This window comes from Oryctolagus cuniculus, chromosome 2 (genome assembly GCF_964237555.1).
Source record: "Oryctolagus cuniculus chromosome 2, mOryCun1.1, whole genome shotgun sequence".
Classification (NCBI taxonomy): domain Eukaryota; kingdom Metazoa; phylum Chordata; class Mammalia; order Lagomorpha; family Leporidae; genus Oryctolagus; species Oryctolagus cuniculus.
Window position 1 is genome coordinate 127,904,703 of NC_091433.1, and position 19,130 is coordinate 127,923,832.

Sequence of the window (19,130 nt, forward strand, 5' to 3'; positions counted from 1 at the left end):
TGTTTTTCTAGGGAATGAATGACTAAGAGTAGCCAAAGAAGGCCTCTCTGAGGAGGCAACTTTAAGACTAAATCCTAAATAAGGAGACAATCAGATAGAGGATGTTCCAGGCACAGGGAGCAGCAAGTGCAAAGACAGAGATGGAAGCAAATTTCTTGTGCTCAAAGGACAGAAGGAAGACCAATGTGAGCACCCATTTCGCCCTGACTCAAAGTGAAGAGAAGCTTAAGGGTAACTATGGTAGATCAGGCCACCTAGAATCAGACCAACAGTGGTGGTCTACCCACTGCAGTCCTCTGGGTCCACAAGGCAGACCACCGACCGCCCTGATGGCCCTGGCAGAGCCTCTGGGGTGCCCCAGGATGAAGAGCAGTAAGACTGGCTGGAAGCAGAAATGATGAAATGGCAAATGCCTGTCTTCAGGGTGGTGCTACCAGGACTTCACAGCACTTAGAGGATGCTGCTGCACCTTGAGGGGGATGCAGACAGGGTTTAGAAAGTGAATCAGCAAATAAATCACAGAGGGCTGCAAGGGAGTGTCTACAGCTCACGGCAGAGCTCCTGAAATCTCAAGCTAACTCTGTGTTGGCACAAGATGGGTATCATATGTTGAGACAGATATTGGCTCCTACAGGACTGCACCGTCAACAGGACTGCTAGTACTGGATGCAGTGCAGCCAATTCTCACTCACTCCATGACAACATCTCTTCCTGCCCTTAACACTCTGCCACTACTGACCCAGGAACTAGCCCCACGTCTAGCCATCACTGACTCCTCAGAGTTGGCATGTGACATGCATCAGGCCAGTACTGAGCTACTGACTGATGCACAGAACTCACTAGGGCAAGGTTTCAAGTCCTTAGTTGAGAATTCTAGGAAAACAGCGTTTTTCTACCATGAATCTACCAATCCAATGCATTATTTTAAGCATTTTTTTCTTGATATATGGCAAACATATAGGAAAGTACACATTTGTGGGCTATAACCTGACAAATTATCACAATGTGAACACATCCATGTAATAGACACACAGGTTGAGAATTGGAGCATGACCAACACCTAGGACCTCTCCTCATGCCTTCCAATCACTTCACTATCCTCGTCCCAAGAATAACTGTTTTCCTGACTTAAGATATCATCCATTAGTCCTGTTTTCAACTTTATGTGAATAAAGACAGTACGTATTCTTTTGTGTGTGGTTTCATTCAGCTGTAATATTTGTGAGACTCATCCATGTTACAAGGGGGGAGTGTTAATGTTAGAAGATGTGAGCTCTTGAACATAATCCTAAGGGCCTGAGCTTTGATTCCAAAGGCAGGATGCATATTTTTATGTATATGTACTAGCATACTTTATTTTTTTAATTTTTCTTTTTGAGATAATATTTTAAATTTACATTATATGGGGCCAGCACTGTGGTGCAGCAGGTTAAAGCCCAGGCCTTAAATGCCAGTATCCCATATGGGCACCAGTTCTAGTCCCGGCTGCTCCACTTCTGATCCAGCTCTTTGCTATGGCCTGGGAAGGCAGTAGAAGATGGCCAGGTCCTTGGACTCCTGCACCCACATGGGAGACCCGGAAGAAGCTCCTGGCTCCTGGCTTCGGATCAGCACAGCTCCACCCATTGCGGCTATGTGGGGAGTGAGTGGATGGAAGACCTCTCTGTCTCTACCTCTCTCTGTAACTCTTTCAAATAAATAAAATAAATCTTTAAAAAAATTTACATTATAGTCAAAGACTTAATGCTTGTCAGAACTGCAAGAAAATCCAAGTAAACAGGCTAATAGTGTTAAGATTGCATGTTGGGGGCTGGAGCTGTGGTATAGTGGGTAAAGCCACTGCCTGTGGCACCATCATCCCATATAGATGCCGGTTCAAGTTCCAGCTATTCCACTTCCAATTCAGGTCCCTGCTAGTGCACCTGGGAAAACAGCAGAGGATGGCCCAAGTGCTTAGGCACTTAGGTACCAAAATGGGAGATCCAGAAGAAGCTTCTGACTCCTGGCTACAGACTAGCCCAGCTCTGGCCATTGTGATCATGTGGGGAGGAACCAGCAGATGGAAGATTTTTCTGTCTCTCCCTCTCTCTCTGTAACTCTGCTTTTCAAATAAATAAATAAATCTTAAGGAAAAAAAATTGTATGCTTCTATGCCCTCTTATCTATGCTTCTATGGCAACAGGGTATGTCCTAGTGACAGACACATTTTCTGTTGGTCAAGTGGGCCCAACAACTGATACAGTGACTTCTTGATTGATGACTACTATTGTGTAAACCCTGTATTTAAAAAGTCTTCCCCAGTCCATACAGCAGGCTTATAGAGTGACAATCACTTTAAATAGCACTCTGACCTCAAAATCAGCCCTTAAAAGCTGAAAAGCCCTTTCAGACATGGAAAGCCAAGACATTGTGGCAAAAATATCCTATATGAAGGACCTCAGTGGGTGAGACCCCAGTGGAAAGAAATGATCATCAAAGAAGTAGGTACTTTTCTCTGAAGGGAGAAGAGAACTTCCACTTTGCTTATAGACTTGTCTAAATACTGATGGAGTCTGTGGATTCAAAAGGCTTCCATAGCCTAGGCAGCTCATGTCAAGAGTCTCAGGTGATCACTGACGTCATACATAAGAGTGTTAACTACTAAATTAACAATAAGAGTCACTGTGCACTTACTTCCCATGCAGGTCCTCTGTCCTCAAAGAGTTGTATTATAATTATGTCTAAGTGCTCATAAAAGATGTATCATTCTTGGGTGCTCCTTTGAAGTTAACTAAGTTTCTAAAAATAAATAAATAAAAGATGTGAAATTAACTCAAGATGTAATGACTTTGAACAGCCCTTGTCTTGACTGTTGAGGAACAGTTTTTTTGTTTGGTTTTGGTTTTTTTTTTTTCATGCAAATAGTTGAACTCTTTACTTAGTATAGAGTTGATCTATGTATAAAGAGAATGGGACTGGGAATGGGAGAGGGAGGAGGAGGAGGGTTGGGAGAGTAGGTGGGAGGGAGGGTTGTACTCATGAAATACATGAAGTCTGTATCCTTTAAATAAAAGGTTTCTTTGGGGGGAAATAAATTTTAAAAATAAAATAAATGAAAAAGTATTCCCTTGTGAGCTACTGCTGATGTATTATGGTCACCTATGTTGCTGTTTGCTGTTGCTGGCTGAATAAAAAATGTCCCATCTACCTATGGTTCCAAAAGTATTCTTCCAGCTCCAAGCCCCATGCGCTATCCATGGATCCAATAATGCTCCACTAACTAAAGTACACAAGTAGGGACCAGCGCTGTGGTGTAGCTGATGAAGTTGCCACCTGCAGTGCCGGCATCCCAGATGGGCACTGGTTCGAATCGTGGCTGTTCTACTTCCAATCCAGTTCCCGGCTAATGAGCCCAGGAAAGCAACAGAAGATGGCTGAGCCTAAAGGAGACCTGGAAGAAACTCCTGGCTCCTGGCTTCGGATCGGCACAACTCCAGCCATTGCAGCCATCTGGGGAGTAAATCAGCAGATGGAAGACGCCTCCCTCCCTCCCCTGTTCCCCCGCCTCTGACTTTCTGTAACTTTGTATTTCAAATAAATGAATAAATCTTTTTTAAAAAAGATTTAAAACAACTAACTGAGCACCAAAGGGGAAACTTGTTGAAGTGAAATGGACACTATGAGAAACAGTGACTTGATCAGCTCTTGTCCTGACTGTTGATGTACAATGTAATACTTTATCCATTTTAGTATTTTTTTTGTTCTAGTACCATTGGTTGAACTCTGTAATTGACACACAATTATTCTTAGGTGTTTAAATTTTAACTGAAAAGTGATCCCTGTTAGGAATTTGGAAAACATTATGCTGAGTGAAATAAGCCAATCCCAAAGGGACAAATACCACTTGTTCTCCTTGATAGGTGACAACTAACTGAGCACCAAAAAGGAAACCTGTTAAAGTGAAATGAACACTATGAGAAACGGTGACTTGATCAGCCCTTGCCCTGACTGTTGATGAACAACTTAATATGCTATCCCTCTTAGTATTTTTTTTGGTTTGTTCTACTTAATACTTTTGGTTGAATACTGTAATCAATACACAGTGATTCTCAAGTGTTGAAACTTAACTGAAAAGTGATCGCTGTTAAATATAAGAGTGGGAATAAGAGAGGGAAGAGATGTGCAATTCAGGACATGCTCAAGCTGACTTACCTCAAACGTTAGAGTTAGAAATATACCAGGGGATTCCAATTCAATCCCATCAAGGTGGCATGTACCAATGCCATCTCACTAGTCCAAGTGATCAATTTCAGTTCATAATTGACCATGATGATAGGACTAAGAGTCAAAGGGATCACACAAACAAGACTAGTGTATGCAAATACTAACTGATAGACTCAAAAAGGGAGAGAATGATCCAACATGGGAAGCGAGATACACAGCAGACTCATAGAATGGCAGATGTCCTAAACAGCACTCTGGCCTCAGAATCATCCCTTAAGGCATGCGGATCCGGCTGAAAAGCCCATGAGAGTATTATAGGTATGGAAAGCCAAGACACTCTGGCAAAAAAAAAAAAAAAAAAAAAAACTGAATGAAAGATCTCCTCGAGTGAGATCCCAGTGGAAAGAACGGGTCATCAAAGAAGGAGGTACCTTTCTCTGAAGGGAGGAGAGAACTTCCACTTTGACCATGGCCTTGTCTAAATATGATCAGAGTCGGTGAACTCAGGGGGCTTCCATAGCCCTGGCAACTCATGAAAAGAGCCTAGGGTGATTACTGAGGCCATAAACAAGAGCGTCAATTTGTTAAGTCAACAACAGGAGTCACTGTGCACTTACTCCTCATGTAGGATCTCTGTCCTTAGTATGCTGTACATTGAGATTTAATGCTATAACTAGTACTCAAACAGTATTTTTCACTTTATGTTTCTGTGTGGGTGCAAACTGTTGAAATCTTTACTTAATGTATGCTAAACTGATCTTCTGTATATAAAGAGAATCGAAAATGAGTCTTGATGTGAATGGAAGGGGAGAGGGAGTGGGAAAGGGGAGGGTTGCGGGTGGGAGGGAAGTTATGGTGGGGAAGCCATTGTAATCCATAAGCTGCACTTTGGAAATTTATATTCATAAAAATATCAAAGTAAATGTTTGAATCCTCTAATATTCAGCTTGTTTTTGCTAATTCTCTGAATACTGTCAACACTCTTGTCTAAGATTGCCTTATGATGTAGTGGCAGCATTTTGAATTATTTTTCAAAGAATATTGTTCACATGCATTGTTTTTGTGTTTCCAACTAAATACAGGCAGTTTTGTACCAGCTGCAATGTTGTGCATACCATATGGACCATTTTTAAAGAAAGTTTTAAAATTTCACATAGATTCAACAACTTATATTACTTGCTTTCATATTTTAAAGGCACTTTAAACAAATCTATTTCTCTTGTAAGTTTTGAGCTAGGTGGCTGTTTTAAAATCTTCTTCCCTTTGAATGTCATACTGTAATCTTTAAGGCAGAAAGCCACATGTACCCTATGGGAAAGTTTCTTTGATTGGAAGAATGTTATTTTGTTAAAAATGTTTTTCAAGTAAAAGTTTTATGAAACCCGGAAAAAAAAATAAATAAATAAAAGTTAAAAAAAAATAGGGAAAAAAGAGTACAAGTAAAGAGACCATTATATGTGGGAACTAAATTTTTTAAAAAAATAATAACATGAAACCAAAAAAGAAAGGCCGTGTGTATAAGTATTGCTGCAAATATAGTTTTGTCAAACTTTGTTTTATATCTTTGTCAAACAAATTGCTAAGCAGGGTATTTTTGAGCAAATTTGTGTGTGACACATGACAGTTTCTGAATTGTCATTGACTGCAATGCTAGTAAAACCAGTAGGGGAGCAATAGTGGAAGCAGGAAGACCAGCGAGAAGGCTTCTGGACTTACCTAGGGAGAGTGATGGGGGCTTGGACCATGGTGGAGCTGTGGGAGTAGAGAGAAGTGCTCTGTTTCAGATTTATTTTCAACATAAGATGGATTTGCTAATGAATAGGAGATGTAATATCAGGAGAAAGGGAGAAGGAAAAGGGAGGGGGGAGGTGGGGAAGGAAGAAGGGAGGGAGGGAGGATAAAATGGACAATAACAACTGCCAAGTATGGGCCCTGAGTTACCGGAGAGTAGAGCTACCATCCTCTGGGGTGAGGAAGGCTGCTGAAGGATCACGTTTGGGTCAGGTAGTAAAAAGCTCTGTTTGAGGCGTATCAAGCCTGTGGTGCTGGCATCCTAAATGGGCGCTGGTTCAAGTCCTGGATGCTCTACTTCCAATCCAGTTCCCTCCTAATGCGCCCAGGAAAGCAACAGAATATGGCCCAAGTGTTTGGGCCCATGTACTCACATGACTCAGAAGAAGCTCCTGGCTCCTGGCTTCAGATCAGCCCAGTCCCAACCATTGTAGCCATTTGGGGAGTATATCAGTAGATGGATGATTCTCTCTCTCTCTCTCTCTAACTCTGCCTTTAAAATAAATAAATAAATCTTTTTTTAAATTTATTTGAAAGGCAGAGTTACAGAGACAGAGGGAGAGACAGAGAGAAAGAGGTCTTCCATTTGCTGGTTTATCCCCAAATTGCCACAACAGCCAGGGCTGGGCCAGACTGAAGCCAGGAGCTAAGAGATACTTCCGAGTCTCTAACATGGGTGCAGGGGCCCATATACATGGGCCATCGTCTGCTGATTTCCCAGGCACATTAGTAGGAAGCTGGATTAGAAGTGGAACAGCCATTACTTGAAACAGCGCCCATATGGGATGACAGCACTGCAAGCAGTGACTTATCCCGCTGTGTCACAGCACTAGCTCCCAGTAAATATATATTTTTAAAAAGACCATCAGACTATAGGTGGTATTTAAAGCCACGTGACTGTGTAAGATCACAGTGACATGAGAATAGAAAAAGAAGAAAAGTTTGAGGCTGGCATTTGAGCTGAGTCTAAAGGATGAGCAGGATCCCCTAAGTAGAAAATAAAGAACAGACATAGGAATAAGACAAGCAGTGGTTCTCTGCTCATCATTTGGCATTATACCAGGCACTAGAATCATTGTTGCATTTAGCCCCCACAATAATGGGGAGACCAGGATGCAGCTCCAGGTTCCTGGCTTTGGTCAGGCCCATACCTGGCTTTTGCAGTCATTTGGGGAGTGAACCAATGAAAGGAAGCACTCTCTTTCTCTCCCTCTCTCACTCTCTGCCTCTCCACCCCTCTCTCTCTCAGTCATTCTGCCTATCAAATCTTTTTTAAGAAAGAAATAACAAAACACAAGACTTATAAATGTTAGACTTTTAAAAAATACTGATATCATGCATAGTTTTTTCATAATACACATTTTTCCATGAACTTTTTGAAGACTTCTCATATAGCCTAGTGATTGTGTTTCTCTGGAGAAGCCTGACTGAAACATGTACCATGCTAACTGATAAAGATTGTGAAGAAGGGGCGGAGCCAAGATGGCGGAATAGTGAGGGCACGCACCGATAGTCCGGGAAAATTTACTTTAATAAAAGGGGAGTTACGGTAGCCGCAGAAAATAGAACCAAAAAATTGCAGGGGAAACCCTTCTGGATGGAGCAGGCGTGAATTGGAGGACCTACTGGGAGAACAAGGTCGCCCACCACGCGGAAGCCAAGTTGCGGGACCCAGCCGCAGAAGCCCCAGGGTCTACGCGACAGTGCTCCAAGGGGAGTGCATGCCACACAGACAACAGCGGGGAGACTTGGGACGCTCAGGGCTCCGAGTCCACACATCGGCGCTGGAAGGGGAGGTGAGCTCAATAACCCGAGACATTGGTGGGGAAACGGGGGTCAGAATCTAGAGGGGGGCCGGAAAGTGCAGCAAACTCACTACGGGAAAGAAGGAAAAAAAAAAGCTTCGGGGTTTCTCTTCCCCCTAACCTTGCAAAGGTTACAAGGCTGCAACACTTGAAGAATTCCCAAGAGACAAAGAGCAGGCCTCCTCTTTGGATTTACATATCAATGGGGGAGAGTTAAGGAACTGAGTCACTACAATTCAGTAGCCTAGGCAACCCAGTGGGAGTCCAGAGGAGCCAAAGACTGGAAGCTAAATACCATCAATGCTGCACAGCCCTGCCCTGCTGTGTTACTTACCCCCTGAATAAATAAAATAAATAAATAAATAAATAAAAAGAGAGAGATTTACCACGCATAACCTGAGGGTGTCACCTTTGCACACCCTTAACCAGGAAGAACCAGGCAGAGCTCTCAGGCCGCACCCATCTCAAGCCTCCAAGGCTCCTCCAACAGCAGGCAGTCCACTTAACACGGACACAGTATAAAAAAAAAAAAAAAAAAAAAAAAAAAAAAAAAAAAAAAACGCACAGTGACGCAAGAAGAATTAACTATGCCGAGTAACAAACACAGAAATAGAGGGAGCAAGATCAACGATGACACTATGATGCCTCCAAATAAGCAAAACACCCCAAGCCAAGAGTATGAAGATGATGAGATAGAAGAAATGCAAGATACGGATTTCAAAAAATTTATGATAAGAACATTTAGAAGTTTTCAAAAGCAAATCCTTGAACTACAGAAATCCTTAATGGACAAGATGGAAAATCTCTCTCGTGAAAATGAAATTTTAAGGAAGAGTCAAAATGAAACTCAGAAACTAGTAGAACAGGAAAGTGTAATAGTCAAGAGAAATCAAAATGAAATGAAGAGCTCAATAGATCAAACGACAAACACATTAGAAAGCCTTAAAAACAGAATGGGTGAAGCAGAAGAGAGAATATCGGACTTGGAAGATAGAGCACAGGAAAACATACAGTCAAACCAAAGAAAAGAAGAGGAAATTAGAAACCTAAAAAATATTGTTGGGAATCTACAGGATACTATTAAAAAAACCAACATTCGAGTTCTAGGAGTTCCTGAAGGCATGGAGAGAGAGAAAGGATTGGAAGGCCTTTTTAGTGAGATACTAGCAGAGAACTTTCCAGGTTTGGAGAAGGACAGAGATATCCTAGTACAGGAAGCTCATAGAACCCCCAATAAACATGACCAAAAGAGATCCTCACCACGACACGTGGTAATTAAACTTACCACAGTGAAACATAAAGAAAAGATCCTAAAATGTGCAAGAGAGAAACGTCAGATTACTCTCAGATGATCTCCAATCAGACTCACAGCTGACTTCTCATCAGAAACCCTACAAGCCAGGAGGGAATGGCGAGACATAGCACAGGTGCTAAGAGAGAAAAATTGCCAGCCCAGAATATTATATCCTGCCAAGCTCTCATTTGTGAATGAAGGTGAAATAAAGACCTTTCATAGTAAACAGAAATTGAAGGACTTTGTGGCCACTCGTCTGGCCCTGCAAAAGATACTTAAAGATGTGCTACACTCAGAAACACAGAAACACGGCCATCAATATGAAAGAAGGGAAAGGAAGAACACCTACCAGTAAAAAAGCATGGGAAGCTCAAAGCATATACTAGAAAATATTTCCGGGAAAATGGCAGGGCAAAGTCACTACATATCAATTGTCACATTGAACATTAATGGTCTGAATTCTTCAGTTAAAAGACACCGTTTGGCTGACTGGCTCACAGAACACAACCCAACTATTTGTTGCCTACAAGAAACACATCTCTCTAACAAAGAGGCATGCAGACTGAAAGTGAAAGGTTGGAAAAAGATATTCCATGCCAACAGAAACCAAAAAAAAGCAGGTGTAGCCATATTAATATCAGACAAAATAAACTTTAATACAAAAACTGTTAAGAGAGACAAAGAGGGACACTATATAATGATTAAGGGTTCAATTCAACAGGAAGATTGTCGCTCCCCCTCTTAGCGGAGGAACGACACAGGACCCTGTGTTGTTCTTTTGTCTGCTCGGCCCTTCCTGGGTTTGCTGCTGGTTCTTCCCGGGTTGGCTGCCGACCCTTCCACCTCCGTGGAAGGGTGGTTCCCCCTGCCACATTCCCCACTTCCGCAGGGGAGCGGCACACCGCCGGCCGGCTCTTCTCGGGGGCTGCACAGGTGTTCCTTCAGATGTTCCCCTTAGATGTTCCTGGTGCATGCCGTCTCTCTCCTCCTTTATAGTCCTCCTCCGCCAATCCTAACTCGGCTGCCCACACGCCGAGTACGCTGCTCTCCAATCAGGAGCAAGTCCTACAGTTAATTGGTTGAACTGGAGGCAGCTGTGCAGAAGCTGTTTACTTCTCTCCCAGCGCCATATTGTAGGAGAGCAGATGCATAGAATAAGTCTTAATTCCAGTAACTTAGTCTAGTCCGAGCTGCTCCCCACAGAGGAGAGCAGATGCATAGAATAAGTCTTAATTCCAGTAACTTAGTCTAGTCCGAGCTGCTCCCCACAGATCCCCCTTTCTTTTTATTTTTTTTTGGCGTTGATACGCGCCTGTCTTCGGTGTCCCGCAGCACACACTCTGCTCTACTTGCTAGAGTTGCCACAGGTTCTTACAAGTCCTATCAATGAGGCAAACCGAATCCGGGTCCTCTCTTCACCATGTTGTGAGGAGGTTTTTAGGCGCTGATGCGTGCCTGTGTTCGGTGCCCTGCAGCGCATGCTCTGCTCTGCCTGCAGGGGCTTACAAGCCCTAACAATCAGGCAAACCGAATCCAAGCCTTCTCATTGCCGAATTGTGGGGGAGACTTATTAGTGTTGGTTCGTGCCTATCTTCGGTGACCTGCAGCTCATACTCTGGTCGAGCTGCTTGCTGGTGCTTACCGCCTTAATCAGGCAGACCGAATCCAAGCCTCCTAACTGTTGCATTGTGGGGAAGCCTTACTGATGTTAATTCGTGCCTGTCTTCGGTGACCTGCGGCGCATAAGCTGCTAGCCGCCCAGGTGCTCATCGCCTCACTTAATCAGGCAGACCGAATCCAAGCTCTCACAGTGCAGTGTTGTAGGGAGGCCTTTCTATTTCTCTATTTCTCTATCTCCGGGCATTCCTATTTCTCCCATTTTACTTCTATCTTCCAGCATTCCTATTTCTCTCATTTTACTTCTAAACTTCCCGCGGCTTCTCTTATCCCCGCGGTTTCCCGGCGGCGCTCGCCCCGAGGCTGCTTCTCGGCACCTCGCCCCGCAGCAGCTTCTCGGCACCTCGCCCCGCCCCGCGGCAGCTTCACGGCTCCGCGTGGCTTCCTGGCGCCTCGCCCCGCCGGTGGGTTCCCGGCTCTGCGCGCACGCTCCGCGGTCTCCACGCACTTCGCGCCCGCACCACGGCCTAGCGCCAGCCCCGCGTTCCCCATCTATTCACGCCCCGTGCTCTCTCTGCACGCGGCGGCTTCCGCGAATGTTTCCGCCACCACCGGCATTCAGTCCAAGTTCCCCGGACTAACCTGGCGAATTTCAACCTGGCGGCCCACGTCTCTGCCTCTGGTTCCAGATCTTCGCCTCTTGCTCCCCGGGGTGACTTGAAGAATTCCAAGGTGGCTTAAGTCTTCGCCTCGGCCTGCACTCGCGGCTTCATCCTCCCTAACATTTTTCTCTACCCGGTATGTTTCCTTAAGTTTTCTTCCAACAATATTCCTCTCATTTCTCCTGGCTTCTCCCCACAGTCCGTATCCAAGTCCAAGCCTCCTCCAGGTTTCACTTTCGCTTTCAATCTCCTAGCTTCCCCGCCATAGTCCGCATCCGAGTCTATGAAAGCTTTCACTTTCGCTTTCAATCCTAACTTCTTTCCCACAGTCCGTATCCAAGTCTATGCCTAGGCTTTCAATAGCTTCTTCCGGCACCTTTCTCGTCTGGCTTTCCCCTAGGCTCTTCGCTAGTCTCTCTCTCCGGTATTTTCCTGCTTCTTGACGTTTCTTCCCTCCTAGGTTTCCTATCCGTCCTAAGTTTCCTATCCGAGTCACGGCACCATTATGTCGTTCCCCCTCTTCGTGGAGGAACGACACTAAACCCTGCCTAGGCTTCATATCCGAGTCACGGCACCATTATGTCGCTCCCCCTCTTCGTGGAGGAACGACACAAGACCCTGCCTAGGCTTCATATCCGAGTCACGGCACCATTATGTCGCTCCCCCTCTTCGCGGAGGAACGACACAGGACCCTGTGTTGTTCTTTTGTCTGCTCAGCCCTTCCTGGGTTTGCTGCTGGTTCTTCCCGGGTTGGCTGCCGACCCTTCCACCTCCGTGGAAGGGTGGTTCCCCCTGCCACATTCCCCACTTCCGCAGGGGAGCGGCACACCGCCGGCCGGCTCTTCTCGGGGGCTGCACAGGTGTTCCTTCAGATGTTCCCCTTAGATGTTCCTGGTGCATGCCGTCTCTCTCCTCCTTTATAGTCCTCCTCTGCCAATCCTAACTCGGCTGCCCACACGCCGAGTACGCTGCTCTCCAATCAGGAGCAAGTCCTACAGTTAATTGGTTGAACTGGAGGCAGCTGTGCAGAAGCTGTTTACTTCTCTCCCAGCGCCATATTGTAGGAGAGCAGATGCATAGAATAAGTCTTAATTCCAGTAACTTAGTCTAGTCCGAGCTGCTCCCCACAGAGGAGAGCAGATGCATAGAATAAGTCTTAATTCCAGTAACTTAGTCTAGTCCGAGCTGCTCCCCACAGAAGATGTAACTATTATAAATGTATATGCACCTAATTACAGGGCACCGGTCTATTTAAAAGATATGTTAAGGGACTTAAAGGGAGATTTAGATTCCAATACAATAGTACTGGGGGACTTCAATACTCCACTCTCAGAAATAGACAGATCATCCGGATAGAAGATCAACAAGGAAACAGCAGATTTAATTGACACTATTGCCCAAATGGATCTAACAGATATCTACAGAACTTTCAACCCTACATCTACAGACTTCACATTCTTCTCAGCAGCGCATGGAACCTTCTCTAGGATTGATCACATACTAGGCCATAAAGCAAGTCTCAGCAAATTTAAAAGAATTAGAATCATACCATGCAGCTTCTCAGACCACAGCGGGATGAAGCTGGAAATTAGCAACTCAGGAAACCCCAGAAAGTATGCAAACACATGGAGACTGAACAACATGCTCCTGAATGAACACTGGGTCATTCAAGAAATCAAAAGAGAAATCAAAAACTTTCTGGAAGTAAATGAAGACAACAACGCAACATATCAAAACTTATGGGATACAGCAAAAGCAGTATTGAGAGGCAAATTTATAGCAATAGGTGCCTATATCAAGAAATTGGAAAGGTACCAAATAAATGAGCTTTCAGCGCACCTCAAGGACCTAGAAAAACTGCAGCAAACCAAACCCAAATCTAGTAGGAGAAGAGAAATAATTAAAACCAGAGAAGAAATTAACAGGATTGAATCCAAAAAAACATTACAAAAAATCAGCCAAGCGAGAAGCTGGTTTTTTGAAAAAATAAACAAAATTGACACCCCATTGGCCCAACTAACTAAAAAAAGAAGAGAAAAGACCCAAATCAATAAAATCAGAGATGAAAAAGGAAACGTAACAACAGACACCACAGAAATAAAAAGAATCATCAGAAATTACTACAAGGACCTGTATGCCAGCAAACAGGAAAACCTATCAGAAATGGATAGATTCCTGGACACATGCAACCTACCTAAATTGAACCAGGAAGACATCGAAAACCTAAATAGACCCATAACTGAAACAGAAATTGAAACAGTAATAAAGGCCCTCCCAACAAAGAAAAGCCCAGGACCAGATGGATTCACTGCTGAATTCTACCAGACATTTAAAGAAGAACTAATCCCATTTCTTCTCAAACTATTCAGAACAATCGAAAAAGAGGGAATCCTCCCAAATTCTTTCTATGAAGCCAGCATCACCTTAATCCCTAAGCCAGAGAAAGATGCAGCACTGAAAGAAAATTACAGACCAATATCCCTGATGAACATAGATGCAAAAATCCTCAATAAAATTCTGGCCAATAGAATACAACAACACATCACAAAAATCATCCACCCAGACCAAGTGGGATTCATCCCTGGTATGCAGGGATGGTTCAACATTCGCAAATCAATCAATGTGATTCACCACATTAACAGACTGCAGAAGAAAAACCATATGGTTATCTCAATTGATGCAGAGAAAGCATTTGATAAAATTCAACACCCTTTCATGATGAAAACTCTAAGCAAATTGGGTATAGAAGGAACATTCCTCAATATAATCAAAGCAATTTATAAAAAACCCACAGCCAGCATCCTATTGAATGGGGAAAAGTTGGAATCATTTCCACTGAAATCTGGCACCAGGCAGGGATGCCCACTCTCACCACTGCTATTTAACATAGTTCTGGAAGTTTTAGCCAGAGCCATCAGACAAGAAAAAGAAATCAAAGGAATACAAATCAAGAAGGAAGAAGTCAAACTATCCCTCTTTGCAGACGATATGATTCTGTACTTAGAGGATCCAAAGAACTCTACTAAGAGACTATTGGAACTCATAGAGGAGTTTGGCAAAGTGGCAGGATATAAAATCAATGCACAAAAATCAACAGCCTTTGTATACACAAGCAATGCCATGACTGAGAAAGAACTGCTAAGATCAATCCCATTCACAATAGCTACAAAAACAATCAAATACCTTGGAATAAACTTAACCAAGGACGTTAAAGATCTCTACGATGAAAATTACAAAACCTTAAAGAAAGAAATAGAAGAGGATACCAAAAAATGGAAAAATCTTCCATGCTCATGGATTGGAAGAATCAATATCATCAAAATGTCCATTCTCCCAAAAGCAATTTATAAATTCAATGCAATCCCAATCAAGATACCAAAGACATTCTTCGCAGATCTAGAAAAAATGATGCTGAAATTCATATGGAGGCACAAGAGACCTCGAATAGCTAAAGCAATCTTGTACAACAAAAACAAAGCCGGAGGCATCACAATACCAGACTTCAGGACATACTACAGGGCAGTTGTAATCAAAACAGCATGGTACTGGTACAGAAACAGATGGATAGACCAATGGAACAGAATTGAAACACCAGAAATCAATCCAAACATCTACAGCCAACTTATATTTGATCAAGGATCTAAAACTAATTCCTGGAGCAAGGACAGTCTATTCAATAAATGGTGCTGGGAAAACTGGATTTCCATGTGCAGAAGCATGAAGCAAGACCCCTACCTTACACCTTACACAAAAATCCACTCAACGTGGATTAAAGACCTAAATCTACGTCCTGACACCATTAAGTTATTAGAGAACATTGGAGAAACCCTTCAAGATATTGGCACAGGCAAAGAATTTCTGGAAAAGACCCGGGAGGCACAGGCAGTCAAAGCCAAAATCAACTATTGGGATTGCATCAAATTGAGAAGTTTCTGTACTGCAAAAGAAACAGTCAGGAGAGTGAAGAGACAACCAACAGAATGGGAAAAAATATTTGCAAACTATGCAACAGATAAAGGGTTAATAACCAGAATCTACAAAGAGATCAAGAAACTCCACAAAAACAAAACCAACAACCCACTTAAGAGATGGGCCAAGGACTTCAATAGACATTTTTCAAAAGAGGAAATCCAAATGGCCAACAGGCACATGAAAAAATGTTCAAGGTCACTAGCAATCAGGGAAATGCAAATCAAAACCACAATGGGGTTTCACCTCACCCCGGTTAGAATGGCTCACATACAGAAATCTACCAACAACAGATGCTGGCGAGGATGTGGGGAAAAAGGGACACTAACCCACTGTTGGTGGGAATGCAAACTGGTCAAGCCACTATGGAAATCAGTCTGGAGATTCCTCAGAAACCTGAAGATAACCCTACCGTTCGACCCAGCCATCCCACTCCTTGGAATTTACCCAAAGGAGTTTAAATTGATAAAGAAAAAAGCGGTCTGCACCCTAATGTTTATTGCAGCACAATTCACAATAGCCAAGACCTGGAACCAACCTAAATGCCCATCAATGGTAGACTGGATAAAGAAATTATGGGATATGTATTCTTTAGAATACTATACCGCAGTAAGAAACAACGAAATCCAGTCATTTGCAACAAAATGGAGGAATCTGGAACACATCATGCTGAGTGAAGTAAGCCAGTCCCAAAGGGACAAATACCATATGTTCTCCCTGATCGGTGACAACTGACTGAACACCAAAAAGGAAACCTCCTGAAGTGAAATGGACACTATGGGAAATGGTGACTTGATCAGCATAGCCCTGACTGCTAATGGACAACTTAATATATTATCCCTCATAGTATTTTTTTTTGTCTGTTCTACTTAATATGACTGGTTTCATTCTGTAATTATCACACAGTTATTCTTAAGTGTTGAAAATTAACTGAAATGTGATCCCTGTTAAACATAAGAGTGGGAATAAGAGAGGGAAGAGATGTATAATTTGGGGCATGCTCGGGCTGACTTGCCCCAATTGGTAGAGTTGGAAACATACCAGGGGATTCCAATTCAATCCCATCAAGGTGGCATGTGCCAATGCCATCTCACTATTCCAAGTGATCAACTTCAGTTCACAATTGATCATAATGAAAGGACTAAGAGTCAAAGGGAGCACATAAACAAGTCTAGTACCTGCTAACACTAACCGATAGAATAAATAAAGGGGAGAGTGATCCAACATGGGAAGTGAGATACTCAGCAGACTCATAGAATGGCGGATGTCCTAAATAGCACTCTGGCCTCAGAATCAGCCCTAAAGGCACTCGGATCTGGCTGAAAAGCCCATGAGAGTATTTCAGGCATGGAAAGCCAAGGCACTCTGGCAAAAAGATCTCTGTGAGTGAGATCCCAGTGGAAAGAACAGGTCTTCAAAGAGGGAGGTGCCTTTCTCTGAAGGGAGGAGAGAACCTCCACTTTGACTATGACCTTGTCTAAACAAGATAAGAGTCGGAGAACTCAAGGGGCTTCCATAGCCTTGGAAACTCATGACTGGTGCATAGGGAGATTACTGATGCCATAAACAGGAGTGTCAATTTGTAAAGTCAACAACAGGAGTCACTGTGCACTTACTCCTCATGTAGGATCTCTGTCCTTAATGTGCTGTACACTGAGGCTTAATGCTATAATGAGTACTCAAACAGTATATTTCACTTTGTGTTTCTATGGGGGTGCAAACGATTGAAATCTTTACTTAATGTACACTAAACTGATCTTCTGTAAAAAAAAAAAAAAAAAAAAAAATTTATCAATTCCCAACTTGACTCTCACTGGGATTAAACATGACAATAGGTCTGATCTGATTTCATCATGATTTAAAAAAAAATCATCTATTATTTTTCACTTTATGTTTCTGTGTGGGAACAAACTGTTGAAATCCTTACTTAAGGTATACTAAGCTGATCTTCTGTATATTAAGATAATCGAAAATGAATCTTGATGTGAATGGAAGGGGAGAGGGAGTGGGAAAGGGGAGGGTTGCGGGTGGGAGGGACGGTATGGGGGGGAAAGCCATTGTAACCCATGAGTCGTACTTTGGAAATTTATATTCATTAAATAAAAGATAAAAAAAAAAAAAGATTGTGAAGAAGTATTAGCTGAGCCCTTCACCTGCCACCAGGGAGAGCAATGACAGGAGGCGCTAGCTGCTGAGCCAGCTGTCAAAAGCATCACCCCTCAGAAGAGAGAAACCTCATTAAGGAGCAGCCGGATACAGAGACACTAACCTGGACGTGACTGTATGTGAAGCTTCCCCATAAACTGCCTGAAACCCTCTTATTGTGAAGTCTTAATGATCCCATGGACAGCTTGGAGACAGTCATCGTGTTTAGTATTATTTTAAGGTTCTAAATGTCTCAAGGAAGCAAACTTGTTTCCTATTACATAACCTGTGGATCTGTCCCCCTGCTATTATGTAGTTAGCTGTTAGAGAATTTCAATGTCTGAAATTGGTAGATTTGGTTTGGAATGTACTTTCAGGAATTTTCCAGAGCCCTCAAGCCTAATGCAGGTTGACAACTGTCCTTCTAATAAGACATTGTATCTACTTACAGGTTTTGTCTGAGCTTCAACGAAGTCATGCAGTGAACTCACTGTTTTGTCAAACTAGCCTGAGAGTGGCCCTGCCTGGTGCTTGTATCTGCAGATTATGTCCAACAGGCTAACATCATGGCCCAACTCTGAGTTGTCATGCCAGCTCCCAACAACACCAAGGCTACTAAGGTCAGGCCAGTTCCCAGACATCAGTGGCTGCTTTTCCTTTCTCAGGTACAGTTAAGTGTCTAATTTATTTCTTTAAAAAAGGACAGAGTCCTATACCTGTGGATTCTCTGGTTTTTGAACCTAAAATATCAAAAGTCTGAGAGCTAGAAAGATGCATTTACACATTGCAAAAGGAACCCAGGGGGTGGAATCCACTGCCTAAAACAAGCACACACCACATCACATGAGTATACTGCCAGTGTGTCGAGGATATCCTGCTGGGATACAGACAATAAAGTGGCTGCCAGGACATGAATGGGTGGTGATAGTTGAGGTTATTTTGCTTCTTCCAAATACTGTCATTTTGCATTGTTGCCTGAGCCTGACCGCCCTACAGAAACTGAAAGACTGCAGAGTAACTGCAATATCCCCCTAGGGAAAATCCTTACTTCCCGAGGTGTTTAGTTGGTGAACACGCCTCTGAATGGTCAGAATTTTCACAAATGTATTTTTTCAGGAAGAGAACGCTACACATTGCAGTAGCATTGTGTCCTTGTATGGGTGCCAGGGATCTTCAAAAAGCTCAAGGAAAAGGTGTATTGTGAAACAATGCAGACATTTCAAAACATTTTTGTACCAAAATAAACTTATCGTCTGATTCCATTTTTCCACAGACTTTCTGAAGTATCTTCATACTCTGAAACCAGAGCCATGAACTTAATCCAGGTCTCCTAACATGGGCAGCAAGGACCCAGCTGTTTGAGACATAACCTGCTCTAAGGGTTGGTGCACAGTAGCAGGCAGCTGGAAGAAGAACATAGCTTGGACTCAAACCCTGACACTCTAATATGCAATGTGGGTGTCCCAAGCAATGGCTTTACCACTGCACCAACATTCACCCCAATCTGTCTTTTTCAATTAAAATAAAGAAACATTATTTAGTTGCCATTAAAAATAGCTTTAATAATTTTTTATATATTCAAATATTTCTATCTAGTGGTGTGTACTCTGATTTACTTAACTGCTACCCCACTTAGGTTTATTT

The 19,130-nt window shown here is 43.0% G+C and overlaps 1 protein-coding gene across 2 annotated transcripts in view; it reads right to left on the minus strand.

Moving 5' to 3' along the window:
- Positions 1-19,130, minus strand: part of POLE4 (DNA polymerase epsilon 4, accessory subunit) — a 172,525-nt gene that overhangs the window by 58,770 nt on the left and 94,625 nt on the right. The window contains exon 5 of one of the 2 annotated variants that reach the window (XM_070068861.1): positions 5,920-5,955. The exons of the other annotated variant lie outside the window; for it this stretch is intronic. Within the exon in view, the coding sequence (XP_069924962.1) occupies positions 5,920-5,955 (36 nt within the window). Of the gene's footprint in view, positions 1-5,919; positions 5,956-19,130 lie in introns of those variants that run through there. 2 annotated transcript variants of the gene reach the window in all.